At 49.7% G+C, this 15,556-nt stretch overlaps 1 protein-coding gene across 4 annotated transcripts in view; it reads right to left on the reverse strand.

The window, feature by feature from the left end:
• The window catches only part of lrp1aa (low density lipoprotein receptor-related protein 1Aa), a 264,759-nt gene that overhangs the window by 28,290 nt on the left and 220,913 nt on the right, over positions 1 to 15,556 (reverse strand). For all 4 annotated transcript variants that reach the window (XM_077204508.1, XM_077204507.1, XM_077204510.1 and 1 more), the window contains exons 71-72: positions 14,868 to 14,990; positions 5,238 to 5,360 (exon numbers count right to left, since the gene is read on the reverse strand). In XM_077204508.1, the coding sequence (XP_077060623.1) occupies positions 5,238 to 5,360; positions 14,868 to 14,990 (246 nt within the window). The remainder of the gene's footprint in view (positions 1 to 5,237; positions 5,361 to 14,867; positions 14,991 to 15,556) is intronic.

Raw genomic sequence — 15,556 nt, forward strand, 5'->3', positions numbered from 1 at the left:
CGGTTACTTCTGCCCGGGTGGAGGCACATGATGATGTTGAATTGAGATTTTCCAGTTCTGAGGAGCTGGATGTCGAAAGTTTATTATCAGAGAAAACTAGTTTATCACATTATACTGCAAATGAAGAAGGTTTGATGGATGTATTATCTCGGGCTGTTGAAAAGCTAAAAAATAAAATAAAAAAAATAACAGTATCGAGTGGCCAGCTGATAGACAGGTTTCTAGAATTAAAAGCAATCTAGATGATAGATTTCTGTCTGCACGACCTCAACCTTCTAGCCGGTGCTTACCGTTCTTCCCGGATCTTCATGCTGAGGTTTCAAAGACCTGGGTTAGACCGGTTTCAAGCAGAATTTACACAAATCAGTCCAATGCTTATGGTAACATTGTTGGTGCTAAATCTGCTGGTTATGTGACGATACTGTAGGCGGAGGAGACGCTTGCGAGCTATCTCTCTCCTGCTTCATCGTCTTCACTTAAAGCACCGGCTCTTCCACCAAAAAATAAATAAATAAATAAATATATATACCTCTGTGCTGGTGGGGAAGGCTTACTCGGTGGCTCGGCAGGCGGCTGCATGTTTGCATACGATGACTTTTATGCAGGCTTTTCAGGCCGACCTGCTCGAAGGAAATCTGAGGGGGGTCCCCGCCGAGAGAGACTTGCGTTCACCTCCCTTAAGGGTGCTCTGTCTCTCCCGGCGCCCTCAGGGGCCCGTCCTACTAACCCTGCCGAAACAGGGCGTAGAAGGGTCTGGCGAGTGCTTTCCCGAGGGACGCTCGCCGCCTCTAAGGAGGGTTCTAGTGTGTTCAGACCAGTCGTTCCCTGCCGGTGCGCCGTTACAGGGCACTGTGTCTGTCACGCAGAATGTTCAACCAGAGCAAAGTCTTTCGTCGAGTTCGTCTTCAAAAAGAGCACAGCAGAAGCGGAGTGTCACGTCTCGTGCCCCCCCTGCAGAGAAACTGGAGGGACGAGGCGGGGTGCTCTCCGGCGCGGCCTTCTCCGGGCAGGACTGATCTGAGGACAGTCATTGTCGCCAGAAAGGCCGCGTCGAAAAAGTCCTGACGGGCTGAACGTCAGGACTCTGAGGGTGGTCCCCATCGGGAAAAACTTGAGTTCACCGCACAAAAACACGGTGCCCTGTCTTTCTCGATGCCCTCAGGGGTCTGTTCTACTAACCCTGCCTATACAGGGCGTAGAGAGACTCGGCGAGCGATTTCCCGAGGGACGCTCGCCCCCTCCAAGGAGGGTTGTGGAGTGCTCAGACCAGCTGTTTCCTGCCAGTATGTTAGAGGGCGCTGTGTCTGTCACTCGGGATGTTCATCCGGAGGCCAGCCTCGAGAGGCTGGTTCCCTTAGTAGAGTTCCTGGCGGAATGGGTCCCCCACCCAGCAGGGAGTTAGGATACTACTTCATCGAAAAAAAAAAAAAAAAATCCTGACGTGCTGAACGTCAGGGTTCTGAGGGTGGTCCCTATCGTGAAAGACCTGAGTTCACTGCACAAGAACACGGTGCCCTGTCTTTTCCGATGCCCTCAGTGGTCTGCTCTACTAACCCTGCCTTCACAGGGCGTAGAGAGACTCGGCGAGCGATTTCCCGAGGGACGCTCGCCCCCTCCGAGGAGGGTTGTGGAGTGCCCAGACCAGCTGTTCCCTGCCAGTACGTTACAGGGCGCTGTGTCTGTCACTGGGGATGTTCAAATCAGATCCGAGGACTGGTTTGTCATGATAGATCTAAAGGACGTTTACTTCCATGTATCTATCCTCCCTCAACACAGGAAGTTCCTGAGGTTCGCTTTCGGGGGCGAAGCGTACCAATATCGGGTTCTTCCGTTCGGCCTAGCACTGTCACCCCGAACATTCACGAAGTGTACGGATGCTGCTATAGCCCCGCTGAGGTTACAGGGCATCCGCTTTCTGTACTATATAGACAATTGCTTGATTCTAGCTCAATCGGAACAACAGGCGGTTTGGCACCGAGATGTCGTTCTTGCTAATATCAAGTGACTGGGGCTGAGGCTCAACGCCAAAAAGAGTGTTCTTTCTCCATTACAGAGAACCACTTTTCTAGGTGTAGTGTGGGATTCAACGACGATGCAGGCACGATTGTCACCTGCTCGTATTGCTTTGATTCTCGCTGCAGTAGATCAGGTCAAGCTAGGCCAGTCATCCACTGTAAAACAGTTCCAGAGACTGCTAGGTCTCATGGCAGCTGCGTCCAACGTGATACCTCTTGGCCTCTTGCACATGAGACTGTTACAGTGGTGGCTCAGGACCAAGGGATTCTCCCCGAGGGGAAATCCGCTTCGCATGATCGTGAGTTTGCGACGGTGTCATCACGCCCTGATCATGTGGAAAGATCCTTGGTTTCTGTCCCAAGGCCCTGTGTTAGGAGCTCCTTGTCGTCGCGTTATGCTAATGACAGATGCCTCTCTCACGGGTGGGCTCAGGGTCTGTGGGAGGACCATCATCGTCTGTGGCACTTAAACTGCCTAGAGATGTTGGCGGTGTTTCAGGCTCTGAAACACTTCCCCCCAGACCTAAGGGGCCACCATGTTCTTGTCCAGACAGACAACACATCGGTGGTTTCTTATATCAACCATCAGGGGGGTTTGCGTTCTTGCCCGCTTTACAAACTGGCACGTCAGATCCTTCTATGGTCCCAGGGGAAAATTCTTTCTCTGAGAGCTTTTATCTCCCGGGGTATTTAAATCAGGGGGCAGACATCCTGTTAAGACAGGGGCCGAGGCCCGGGGAATGGAGTCTTCACCCCGAGGTGGTGGAACTCCTATGGAAACATTTCGGTCTTGCCGAGGTAGACCTATTTGCTTCTCGAGAAACATCACACTGCCCGCTGTGGTTCTCTCTCAGCCATCCAGCCCCGCTGGGGTTGGATGCGATGGTACATCCGTGGCCGAGGTCACGCTTGTACGCTTTTCCCCCGATCGCTCTGCTCCCAGGAGTTCTGGAGAGGGTTCGCCGGGACGGGCTCAGTCTCCTGCTAATAGCCCCGTTCTGGTCGGCCCGGGTATGGTTTGCGGACCTAGTGTCTCTCCTCAACGGCTCTCCCCTAGAGATACCGATCAGGAGAGATCTGCTCTCTCAGGCGAGTGGGTCGATCCTTCACCCCCGTCTAGAGCTATGGAGGCTGTGGGCTTGGCCTCTGAGGGGGCCCAGCTCATAGATTCTGGTCTCTCGGCTGAGGTCGTTGAGACCATCCTCCGATCCAGAGCTCCCTCCACGAGGAAGTTATATGCCGCGAGGTGGAAACTTTTCACCTCTTGGTGTGGAGAGCGCCAGCAGGACCCAGTTAACTGCCCGGTTGGTACAGTCCTGGATTTCCTGCAGGACCGTCTCTCCACAGGGTTATCCCACTCCACACTGAAGGTGTATGTGGCGGCCTTAGCTGCTTACCACACCCCTTCAAGTGGAGGTTCCCTCGGGAAACACCCGCTTATGTCTCGCTTCCTTCGTGTCACCTTGAGGCTGAGGCCTGCAGTTCGCACAAGGGTACCAGCTTGGGATCTGGCCGTCATCTTAGAAGGTCTCTCCCTTGCTCCTTTCGAGCCCATCGAGGAAGTTTCGGAAAAGTTTCTTACTCTAAAGACTATCCTTCTTCTCGCTATCTCATCTCTAAAAAGAATTGGAGATATTCAAGCACTTTCGGTGGCTCCCTCGTGCCTGGAATTTGCTCCTGGTTGGTTAAGGCCTTTCTCTTTCCGAGACCAGGTTATGTTCCTAAGGTTCCAACTGTTTCAGTTAGACCTATAGTTCTGCAGGTTTTCTGTCCTCCGCCTTTTCTGACGTCAGACCAGGAGAAAATTAATTTGCTGTGCCCAGTTTGGGTTTTGATGCTTACGTCCACAGAGCTGCCCTGTGGAGGAGATCGGAACAAATGTTCGTCTGTTTGGGTCACCTAAGAAAGGGTGTCCTGCATCTAGAAAAAGGATGAGCAAGTGGGTGGTCGAGGCCATCCCACTTGCTTATGGTTCGGCCCATCAGCCTTCACTTTGGCTGTAAGGGCTCATTCCACCCGGAGTATGGCTGCTTCTACAGCTCTTCTTTCAGGAGCTTCTCTTCAGGACGTTTGTGATGCGGCAGGCTGGTCCTCACCGCACACTTTCGTTAGATTTTATTCCCTCGATCTTAGCTCCACTCCCGGGGCTCAGGTTCTCTCGTCGGTTTGTGTCTCCTAATGACACATGACGGGGATTTGGTCGTATGGGGATGTGGGTATTGCGTTCCCACTGCGATTTCACGCAGCGGTAGTCCCTGAAGGGGAACGTCCCGGGTTACGTATGTAACCCTAGTTCCCCGAAGGGACGGACGCTGCGTGTCCTGCCATACTCTCGGCATCCCCTTGGGTCGCTGCTTCAGTAACTTTTAAGCTGGCGTGTTGTGTACTCAGGGGATATTTATAGCTTCCTGGTCGATGACGTCACTCGCCGTACGCTCATTCTCTCCATTGACTGATTTCATTCATGCTTCAGACGCGTCACGCTGAGGGCGTTCCCACTGCGATTTCACGCAGCGTCCGTCCCTTCGGGGAACTAGGGTTACATACGTAACCCGGGACGTTTCTCTTACAGTCTTTTAATTCCATTGTTTCCACTTATGTTGGCCTTGCCAATCTCAATATTTTAACTCTGTTATTGAGTTGTTTTTTTTACATACATTATTTTTCTTGGCATAAAGTTTGTGAAAAAGATTCACTGTTAATCTTGTGGAGTGGTGCAAGACATTTTTGCACTGATCTTACATTTTGTAAATTCAACCCCAAAACATAATGTAACAGGATTTAATAGTACACTGTACAAGACATGCTTTAAAAGAGAAATACCATGGGTTATTGATAATTATTTAATAATATGTAATATGTGAAGGCCCACCAAAACTGTGTTACTACCAGAATTTACTTATTTATTCTATCTATTCTTATCTAATTTAGTTATCTATTCAAATTATATGTACCCTGTATATAAACTCCATACTGAACATACTGTGACAGGGTTGAAAAAATGTAGGGTTAGTGTTGGTAATGATAAATAACTATTGGTAAAACTGTAACTACATATTTAGGGGAAAAGGTCCCTCGATGTCTATGGTGATTACAGCACTGGTATTTTGGGTGTGACATGAGAAAATATCCATAAAAAAGATTTCATGCAACCTTTTTAAAGGAAAAAAACAAACATGACATTTTAAAATAACTCAGCCAAGAAAAATGGCAATTACTCACGGCAGTTGTGTTCATCACTGTTGTCTCCGCAGTTGTCAACACCGTCACATTGTTTCGACACTGCCAGACACACTCGGTCATTATGGCATCTGAACTGTCTGGTGGGAGGACACTGGAATCTCACTGAAACACACAGATTAAAAACACAACTGATCTTTCTTGATGTGAAGAGTCAGATCATTGTAAATAAACATACACTCCTGATGCAAATTATGGATTGTTTCACACGTCTGCATTACATATGTGAATTTTTTTCATGGCCATATTAACAAGTTGCAGTTTTCACACTGTATACAGATGATATAGTACGACACATGTACGTTCAAACTTGGACTCTAAGAGTGCCGGTTTTGTGTCATCCCAGCTAACATAAATCTGTTCTAGGAAAGTTTTGCTGATGTTCCCATTAACTCCCATTGTGGATATGTTATTTCTAAATGTTGCTGATAAAGACTGGGGACCGGCATGCCGCCCTCAGCAGCCTCCAAAAAGTCCAACCTCAGGACTATCATTTCCAAAAAGAGGAAGTCCTGATGGTCTTGCGGCCAGTCCAGTGGGGGTGGCCCCCCTTGGGGATGGGGCACGTAAAAAATAAATCAGCCCGGCCCTTCCCGGCACACCCACGAAACCTCTGTACCATCCTAGCCATCTCTGGTGTTAAGGGGGGCAGCGGTTTCCAGCTAAATGTTGGGTGTTCCATTGCTTCCTATTGTTGCCCAGGAAAAAAAAAAACACACCAAATCCCCCAAGAGGGAAGTATCAAAATTGGTATCCATTTCAGAGTACTTGGCAGTATGGGAGCTACTGCCGGGTATATCTACGTGGGTCCTAACGACAGTAGAAAAAGGTTACAGGATCCAGTTTGTTTGCCATCCTCTGTGTTTCAAGGGTGGTCCCCACTACCTTGGAACCGGAGCAGGCGCACTTACTATCACAAGAGCTGCAATCTCTTCTCTTGTTCATTGTATATTTTCACATAGAAATACTGGCACAACACAGGAAGTTCCTGAGGTTCGCTTTCGGGGGTGAAGCTTATCAATATCGGGTTCTTCCATTCGGCCTAGCTTTATCACCCCGCACATACACAAAGTGCATGGATGCAGCACTGGCTCCATTGCGACTTTAGGGCATCCGCATTTTGAATTATGAATGTACCCTCTCTATGTGGCTCAGACCCCAGTTTCTCACCTTGGGTCCCAATCTAGGTGCACAAAATGCTAACGACAGACTGTCGGACTGGGGAGCGGTCCTAGGTGGTTGTCCAGTTTACGTGGTATTGGAGGGTCATCAGCTCAATTGGCACATCAACTGCCTCGAGTTGATGGCTGTATTTCTGGCCCTGAAATACTTCCCCCAGCAGCTGAGGGGTTGCCATGTCCTAGTGCGGGTGGACAACACGGCGGCAGTCTCTTACATAAATCAAGAGGGCAGTCTGCGCTCTTGCGCATAAATGGGCTAGCACAGCAGATTTTTCTTCGGGCTCAGGACGAACTCCTGTGACTCAAATGTGGGAGCAGATTTACTGTCCAGACAGAGAATACAAACGGGAGAATGGAAACTCCACCAGAGGTAGTGAAACAAATCTGGGAAAGATTTTACAAAGCAGAGATGAACCTTCTCAATGTCCCATCTACTTCTGTGGTCTGGAAGCAATGGCACATACATGGTCCAGAATGTGCCTGTATGCGTTTCCTAGCTAGAGTTTGTAAACAAGGATCGTGCAGCGTTGGCCGAACAGAGTTTGGTTCTCGGAGATAATATCTCTCCCCGACGGCTCGCCCTGGGTGATACCAGAAAGGAGGGACCTTCTGTCTCAAGCGCAGGAGACAATATTTCATCCCCGGCCTGAGATGTGGAACCTTCTTGCTTGGCCCCTGAAGGGTAGCAATTGAGGGACACTGACTTTTCACCTGAAGTTATAGAGACCATTCTCAGTGTTAGGGCCCCCTCCATAAGAATAAGTTATGGGGTGTCTTTGAAAGGTGGTGCACTGCATGTAATGCAGATCAAGTTAACTGCTTGATTGTTTTAGTTTTGGACTTCTTGCAGGAAAAATTATCTGCAGGCACATGCCCCACCACTCTCAGGGTTTATGTGGCCACTTTATCGGCTTGCCACGCATTGATTGATGGGGTTCCACTCGTGAACCATCCTCTGCTCGTCCGCTTCGTTTGTTGGGCAGGGCAACTGAGGCCTCCTGTTAGAACCAAGATCCCTTTATGGGACTAAAGCCTGTTCCCTTTCAGGAACGTCGAGCTGCGTGAAACGTTGCGGGAACGCCTCTTGCGTTGTGCGTCATGAAGCACGTATGGAATCAGCCCAATGGCGAGACGGAACGTCACGAGTGACGTCATCGACCAGGAAACTATAAAGCACACCCCTGAACACAATGGCGACAGCTTCTGTTGTCTTCAGCAAGCGCTCTGTGTGTGAATCTGTCCCTGTGTTTTTGTCTGTTCTTAGTGATTGCTAGGCAGGAGTTTTTCACTTAAAAAAACAATATATATATTCACATATATCAGTATGACGAGCGAGCAGAAAGAAAGTGTGTTCCCCCCTGTACTCGTTTTCTCACAGGTGGGGATACACACGATCTGTGTGTTGTTTGATTGGGAGTGCAGCATGCCCAGTCAGCTCTCGAGGGGGCTGATTGTGAGCATTGCGAGCGTTTTCCATTAAGAACGCTCCGCTCCCGCCGATCACTCTTCGAGGAGAGTGGTTCAGTTCGCGCTCCCCAAGGCTCGGGTCCCGCTTCTGTCGAGGCAGAGCGGCGGCGCCTGTCGCGGGGATCGCAAATGGATCTGTCAGTGGGGTTTGAGACGGGCTCTGCCTTATCTCAGCCTTTACCTGCCAGTTCCAGTGCCTCAGTTCCGGGTGTGGAAGCACGCATTGTGGTTTCTTCCCCCCAGGCTGAGGCACCAATACTGAGCTATCCAGTTCTGAGGAGCTGGATGTGGTCAGTATTGAGACAGGGGATGTTGAGGACTCGTCACCTCATTCCCCTGAACAGGAGGAGCTTATGGAGGTGCTCACTCGTGCTGTATCAAAACTAAGCATTGAGTGGCCAGCTGTTAGGCAGGAATATGTTTCTAAAGCAAGCTTGACGAAAGATTTTTGCCTTCCCGCGTTCAGCCTCCACGGCGGTGCCTTCCGTTTCTTCCCGGTCTCCACACCGAGGTGTCGAGGTCGTGGAAGAGACCCGCCTCTTATCGTGTGTTTAGCCCCCTGACTTCCACATATTCTAATATATCGGGGGCTAAGTTATATGGTTATGGGGCGATGCCCAAGGCGGAGGAGACTCTAGCTAGCCATCTTTCTGCTGAGTCTTCCTCGTCTCTTAAGAAACCAGCTTTACCCAGCAAGCCTCTCAGATATACTTCGGCTCTGGTGGGTAAGGCTTATTCGGCGGCTGGTCAGGCTTCGGCGTGTCTGCACACGATGTCAATATTGCAGGCATACCAAGCCGATCTTTTAAAAGATATGAGAGAGAGTGAGGAGGTCAGCACTGACGTGGTTCGAGAACTGCGTCAGGCTGCAGATTTATCTCTGCGTGCCACCAGGGAATCGGCTAAACTAATGGGCCGTTCTATGGCAGCCCCGGTGGCCGCAGAGAGACACTTGTGGCTTAATCTGTCTGATATGAAGGATAAAGAGAAAGCTTTTCTTTTGGATGCTCCACTTTCTCCATCTGGTTTATTCGGTGACGCGGTAAACACGGTCATAGATAAATTTCAGGAAGAAAAGAAACAAGCTGCAGCTTTTCAAAAATTCCTCCCACTTAAAGTTCATGTCCCAGGGTCTGCTGGGCGAGGGCAGACCAAGCCGTCGACTAGCTCCTCACATATGGCGCAACAAAGGCAGAGTGTCGCGTCTCGTGGCCCCCCTTCTAAACAGTGGGAACAGACGCGACAGTCTCAGGCGAAGCCTTCTAGTGGTAAGACTGATCTGAGGACAGTCATTAGCGCTAGGAAGGCTTCGTCTAAGAAGTCCTGACGACACTGGTGTCAGGATGCTGAGGGTGGTCCCCACCGTGAGAGGGAGGTGTTCACCGCTTCAGACGGTGCCCGTTCTCTCACGGTGCCCTCAGGGGTCCCTTCTGCCAACCCCACCTTCGTGTCGGGGCGCAGACCAGCCCAGTGAGCGCTTTCCCGAGGGACGCTCGCCCCCTCTGAGGAGGGGTCTAGAGCAGTCAGACCAGTCGTCCCCTGCCGGTGCACCGTTACAGGGCGCTGTGTCTGCTGCTCAAAATATTCCAGAGGCCAGCCTCGAGAGGCTGGTACCCTTAGTAGATTTTCTGGCAGAGTGGAAAAGTCTTCCAAAAATATCTCAGTGGGTTCTGCATTCGATAGAAAGGGGTTATGCTATTCAGTTCAGATCTCCTCCTCCTCGATTCAACGGGGTCTTGCCCACCGTGGTGGGCCCCGAGCAGGCTCTGGTAATGGAACAAGAGGTGAAAACGCTCCTTCAAAAGGGGGCTATAGAACGGGTTCCTCCTCCCAGCGAGGAGTCAGGTTATTACAGCCGATATTTCATCGTTCCAAAGAAGGATGGGGGGTTGCGTCCAATTTTAGATCTGCGCCTATTAAATCGTGCTGTAGCCAAGCTCAAATTCAAGATGCTTACGCTAAAGCAAATCGTGTCACAAATCAGGTCCGAGGACTGGTTTGTCACGATAGATCTGAAGGACGCATACTTCCACATCTCCATCCTTCCGCAACACAGGAAGTTCCTGAGGTTCGCTTTCGGGGGCGAAGCGTACCAATATCGTGTTCTTCCGTTTGGCCTAGCTTTATCTCCCCGCACGTTCACGAAGTGCATGGACGCAGCGCTAGTCCCGCTGCGGCTCCAGGGCGTTCGTATACTGAATTACATAGACGATCGGTTGATTCTCGCTCAATCGCAGCAGCAAGCGGCTCGGCATCGAGATGTCGTCCTCACACACATCAAGAAATTGGGGTTGAGGCTGAATGCCAAAAAGAGTGTTCTATCTCCATCACAGATAACATCTTTTCTGGGGGTACTATGGGATTCTGTGGCAATGCGGGCTCGCCTGTCGCCTGCCCGCATCACTTCGATTCTCTCAGCTGTAAAAAGAGTAAAGCTAGGCCAGTTGCTAACTGTAAAGCAGTTCCAGAGACTGCTGGGTCTGATGGCAGCAGCGTCCAGTGTTATATCCTGCGGCCTGCTGTACATGAGACCATTACAGTGGTGGCTCAGGACCAAGGGGTTCTCCCCGAGGGGAAACCCCCTCCGCGTGATCAAAGTTACATGGAGTTGTCTCCGTGCTCTGGTCATGTGGAGGGATCCTTGGTTTCTGTCCCAGGGACCTGTGTTGGGAGCTCTTTGTCGTCGTGTAACGCTAACGACAGATGCTTCCCTCACAGGCTGGGGGGCGATCATGAGTGGTCACCCAGCCCAGGGTCTGTGGCAGGACCATCATCGATTTTGGCATATAAATTGTCTAGAGATGTTGGCAGTGTTTCAGGCTCTGAAGCACTTCCTGCCAGACCTGAGAGGTCATCATGTTCTTGTCCGGTCCGACAACACATCGGTGGTCTCTTACATAAACCATCAGGGGGGTCTGCGCTCTCGCCCGTTATACAATCTGGCTTCTATGGTCCTTCTATGGTCCCAGGGGAAGCTTCTCTCATTGAGGGCGATTTATCTCCCGGGGTATTTAAATCAGGGAGCGGACATCCTGTCGAGGCAGGGGCCGAGGCCCGGGGAATGGAGACTCCACCCCGAGGTGGTGGAGCTCCTTTGGATGCAGTACGGTCGTGCCAAGGTAGACCTATTTGCGTCCAGGGAGACATCACACTGTCCACTGTGGTTTTCTCTCAGTCATCCAGCCCTGCTGGGGTTGGACGCTATGGTGCAGGCGTGGCCGAGGTCACGCCTGTACGCCTTTCCCCCGATTGCTCTGCTCCCAGGAGTTCTGGAGAGGGTTCGCCGGGACGGGGTCAGTCTATTATTGGTAGCCCCGTTTTGGCCGGCCCGAGTGTGGTTCACGGACCTAGTGTCTCTTCTAGACGGCTCTCCTCTGGAGATTCCGATCAGGAGGGACCTTCTCTCTCAGGCGAGCGGGTTGATACTTCACCCCCGCCCAGAGTTGTGGAAGCTATGGGCTTGGCCTCTGAGGGGGCCCAGCTCGTAGGGGCTGGTCTCTCAACCGAGGTTGTTGAGACCATCCTTCATTCCAGAGCTCCTTCCACGAGGAGGTTATATGCCTTGAAGTGGAGGCTCTTCACTTCTTGGTGTGGAGAACACCTGTTGGACCCAGTTAACTGCCCAGTGGGTGCAGTGCTGGAGTTCCTGCAGGAGCTTTTCTACTCAGGGCTATCCCCCTCCACACTAAAGGTGTATGTGGCGGCACTTGCTGCTTACCATGTCCCTTTCAGTGGAGTCTCTCTGGGGAGACACCCATTTATAACTCGCTTTCTTCGTGGTACTTTGAGGCTGAGGCCTGTAGTCCGCACGAGGGTGCCAGCATGGGACTTAGCTATCGCCCTAGAAGGTCTTTCCCTAGCTCCCTTTGAGCCTATTGAAGAAGTTGCTGATAAGTTTATTACTTTGAAGACTATTTTTCTCCTTGCCATTTCTTCTCTTAAGAGAATCGGAGATATTCAGGCTCTCTCGGTTGCTGCTTCGTGTTTGGAGTTTTCACCTGGGATGGTGAAGGCTTTTCTCCACTCCAGGCCAGGTTATGTCCCTAAGGTTCCTACCAATGTGGCCAGACCTATAGTTCTGCAGGCCTTCTGTCCTCCTCCTTTTACATCATCTGATCAGGAAAAACTTAATCTGCTCTGCCCTGTTCGGGCTTTAGATGCTTACGTCCACAGAGCTGCCCTGTGGAGAAAATCAAAACAGCTGTTCGTTTGTTTTGGACCACCTAAGAAGGGGTCCCCAGTGTCTAAGCAGAGGATGAGCAAGTGGGTGGTTGAGGACATCTCACTTGCCTATGAGTCGGTTGGTCAGCCTTCACCTTTGGCTGTCCGAGCTCACTCTACCAGGAGTATGGCGGCTTCCAAAGCCTTATTGTCAGGAGTCTCCCTCCAGGACGTTTGTGATGCGGCAGGCTGGTCCTCACCGCATACTTTCGTCAGGTTTTATGAACTAGACCTCAGCTCCACCCCTGGGGCGCAGGTGCTTTCGGCTGAATTTAATCTTTGATTCACACAGTCGGTCACTTGCTCTTATGGCGACGTGGGTATTAGCGTTCCCGCAGCGTTTCACGCAGCTCGACATTCCTGAAAGTGAACGTCCCGGGTTACGTATGTAGCCCTAGTTCCCTGAAGGAACGAGACGCTGCGTGTCGTTGCCATACTCCCGGCATTCCCTTGATCGACTTGCTTCAGACTTTTTCCAGAAGCTGTTGCCATTGTGTTCAGGGGTGTGCTTTATAGTTTCCTGGTCGATGACGTCACTCGTGACGTTCCGTCTCGCCATTGGGCTGATTCCATACGTGCTTCATGACGCACAACGCAAGAGGCGTTCCCGCAGCGTTTCACGCAGCGTCTCGTTCCTTCAGGGAACTAGGGTTACATACGTAACCCGGGACGTTTTATGCTTCTGCGTCGAATCGACGGCGTACCCCCGCAGACCCCTCTGCGTCGCCGCGAACCCCTCCGCCGTAGCTCGACGTGCACCTCCAAAAAATTGTAACTACGCGTCGAGGCGACGCACACCACAAGGGCTGTGATTGGTCAGATGAACCGTGATGCAACTCAACCTGACGCAGAACCATAAAATGGCCACGACGCCGTAGGAGTGACGGCGTAGCTACGCCTTGGAGTTGACGCAGAAGCATAATGAGGCCTTTAGCTATAGTCCTTGAGAGTCTGTTTGAGACACCCTTTGAACCTCTTGAAAAACTTCTGACTCTAGAGTTCGTTTTTTTTTTTTTTTTGCAGGCTCTGTCTGTCTCGCCATCCAGCTAAGACTTTGCCCCAGGAATGGTGAAAGCAATTTTGCATCCTCATTCTGACCACCTGCCTACGGTTCCTTTCTTTCTGTCCTCCGCAGTTCACAACGCCGGATCAGGAGAAACTTCAAAGACTGTGTCCAGTCCGTGCTCTTCTGGCCTACATCCACCGCACTAGCCAGTAGCCAGTGGCCAGTAGAGTTCACACTACACAACCGTGAGGGGTCCAGACACCCCCAGTGCGGCGTTGTGGGTATTCTCGTTCCCAGAGCGCTGAATCATGCACAGCACTGAGAGTAGTTTTTGAAAGGGAACTTCTCGGGTTACTTGACAGTCAGATGAACCGTGATGCAACTCAACCTGACGCAGAACCATAAAACGGCCACGACGCCGTAGGAGTGACGGCGTAGCTACGCCTTGGAGTTGACGCAGAAGCATAATGAGGCCTTTAGCTATAGTCCTTGAGAGTCTGTTTGAGACACCCTTTGAACCTCTTGAAAAACTTCTGACTCTAGAGTTCGTTTTTTTTTTTTTTTTTGCAGGCTCTGTCTGTCTCGCCATCCAGCTAAGACTTTGCCCCAGGAATGGTGAAAGCAATTTTGCATCCTCATTCTGACCACCTGCCTACGGTTCCTTTCTTTCTGTCCTCCGCAGTTCACAACGCCGGATCAGGAGAAACTTCAAAGACTGTGTCCAGTCCGTGCTCTTCTGGCCTACATCCACCGCACTAGCCAGTAGCCAGTGGCCAGTAGAGTTCACACTACACAACCGTGAGGGGTCCAGACACCCCCAGTGCGGCGTTGTGGGTATTCTCGTTCCCAGAGCGCTGAATCAAGCACAGCACTGAGAGTAGTTTTTGAAAGGGAATTTCTCGGGTTACTTGACAGTAACCCTGTTCCTGAAAAAGTGGGAATGAGATGCTGCGCTTCATTGCCGCACTGAGGATGTCCCAGGACTGCTATACAGACAAAATGATACCTGTCGATGCACCTGTGCCACATCTAATTATAGCCTCTGGTGAGCATGCATTCCGATGACGTTAGTGTCCGAGGCAATACAAGTCAATTTCATTGACGTGTTGCACACATATTTCAGAGCTGGTCACAACAAAAAGTGTTCCCAGAGCGCTGAATCAAGCATCTCGCAGCATCTCGTTCCCGTTTTTCAGGAAACAGGGTTACAATCACGTGACCCGAGACGTTTGCTTGTTTTGAGTTATTTTACTTTAAACTCTAAATTATTTCAGACTAATGATAACTATAGCAATACATATATATTAGTTGTTTATTCTAAGTATTTGTATACATTTAGAATGATTTTTAAAACTTTATCTTTATTGTTTTCACTATAGTTTTCGTCCTTGGTGTGAACAGGCCTTTATCTGAATTTTTTTTGGCTTTCGTCTATCAAGTTTCAAATAAAAAGAGGAAATAATTGAACGTCACAAACTATTTTTGATTTGTGAAGTGTTTAATTCACTGAATTATTCAAAAATAGGCATTAATAGAAGGGGATTTAATATTTAAACATCTCTGCTTTAATTTCCCCCCAAAAATACGTTTACTTTGATATAAAACGACAAAGCCTGATGTAAGATTTGAGCCATATTGTACAGCCCTCATGCTTGTATCACAGTTCAGGGAAGTATTTCCGAGGGAGTCTAAGGGGAAATAAATTGCTAATTGAGTTTAAAAAATTAAACTACTCACTGCACACGTCTGGGTTCTCGTCTGAGTTGTCTCCGCAGTCGTCCTCAGCATCACACATCCAGCCCAGCGGCTTACACAGAGTGTTATTACACTGGAACTCATCCAGGGGGCAGAATCGACCCACTAACACACAAACACACACACATACACACAGTGTAACTCATCTGTATTCATTCCAGCACAACCGCACAGCAATTACCGTGTGTGTGTGTGTGTAAAACACTTGGCAGAGAATCTTGAGAAAGGCCTCCTTGAATACTAAAACCCTCTCCAGACAGTCTGATCACTCTAATTAATACTGCAGGCACTGATTTACAGTGTGGGTAATGCTGTTGTTTAAAGGAACAGTTCACCCATAAATAATCATTTACTTACCCTAATAAATTTTCAAATATGTTTACTTTGAGTGTTTTTCTTTTTTCTTTTAGCTGCTCTTTCCAAAAACAACCATAACAGTATTCCATACAACTTGCAGTTGAACTTTAAACAGTTTAGGAAACTGAATCTGGATAAGAATGTGGGATAAATGCAGGGGATTTTAGCAAATAATTACAATATAGCTTTGTGTGAGGAACAGACCAAAAGGTATGACTGTAGGAGACATGCAATGTAGTTCACAAATGTATGGAGTTATTTTATGGACCATGACAAACATGGGTATGATAAATTATCATTATATGGAAAAGATT

Source organism: Siphateles boraxobius, unplaced genomic scaffold (genome assembly GCF_051911475.1).
Source record: "Siphateles boraxobius isolate OS27281-9 unplaced genomic scaffold, OSU_SipBor_1 5, whole genome shotgun sequence".
Lineage (NCBI taxonomy): Eukaryota > Metazoa > Chordata > Actinopteri > Cypriniformes > Leuciscidae > Siphateles > Siphateles boraxobius.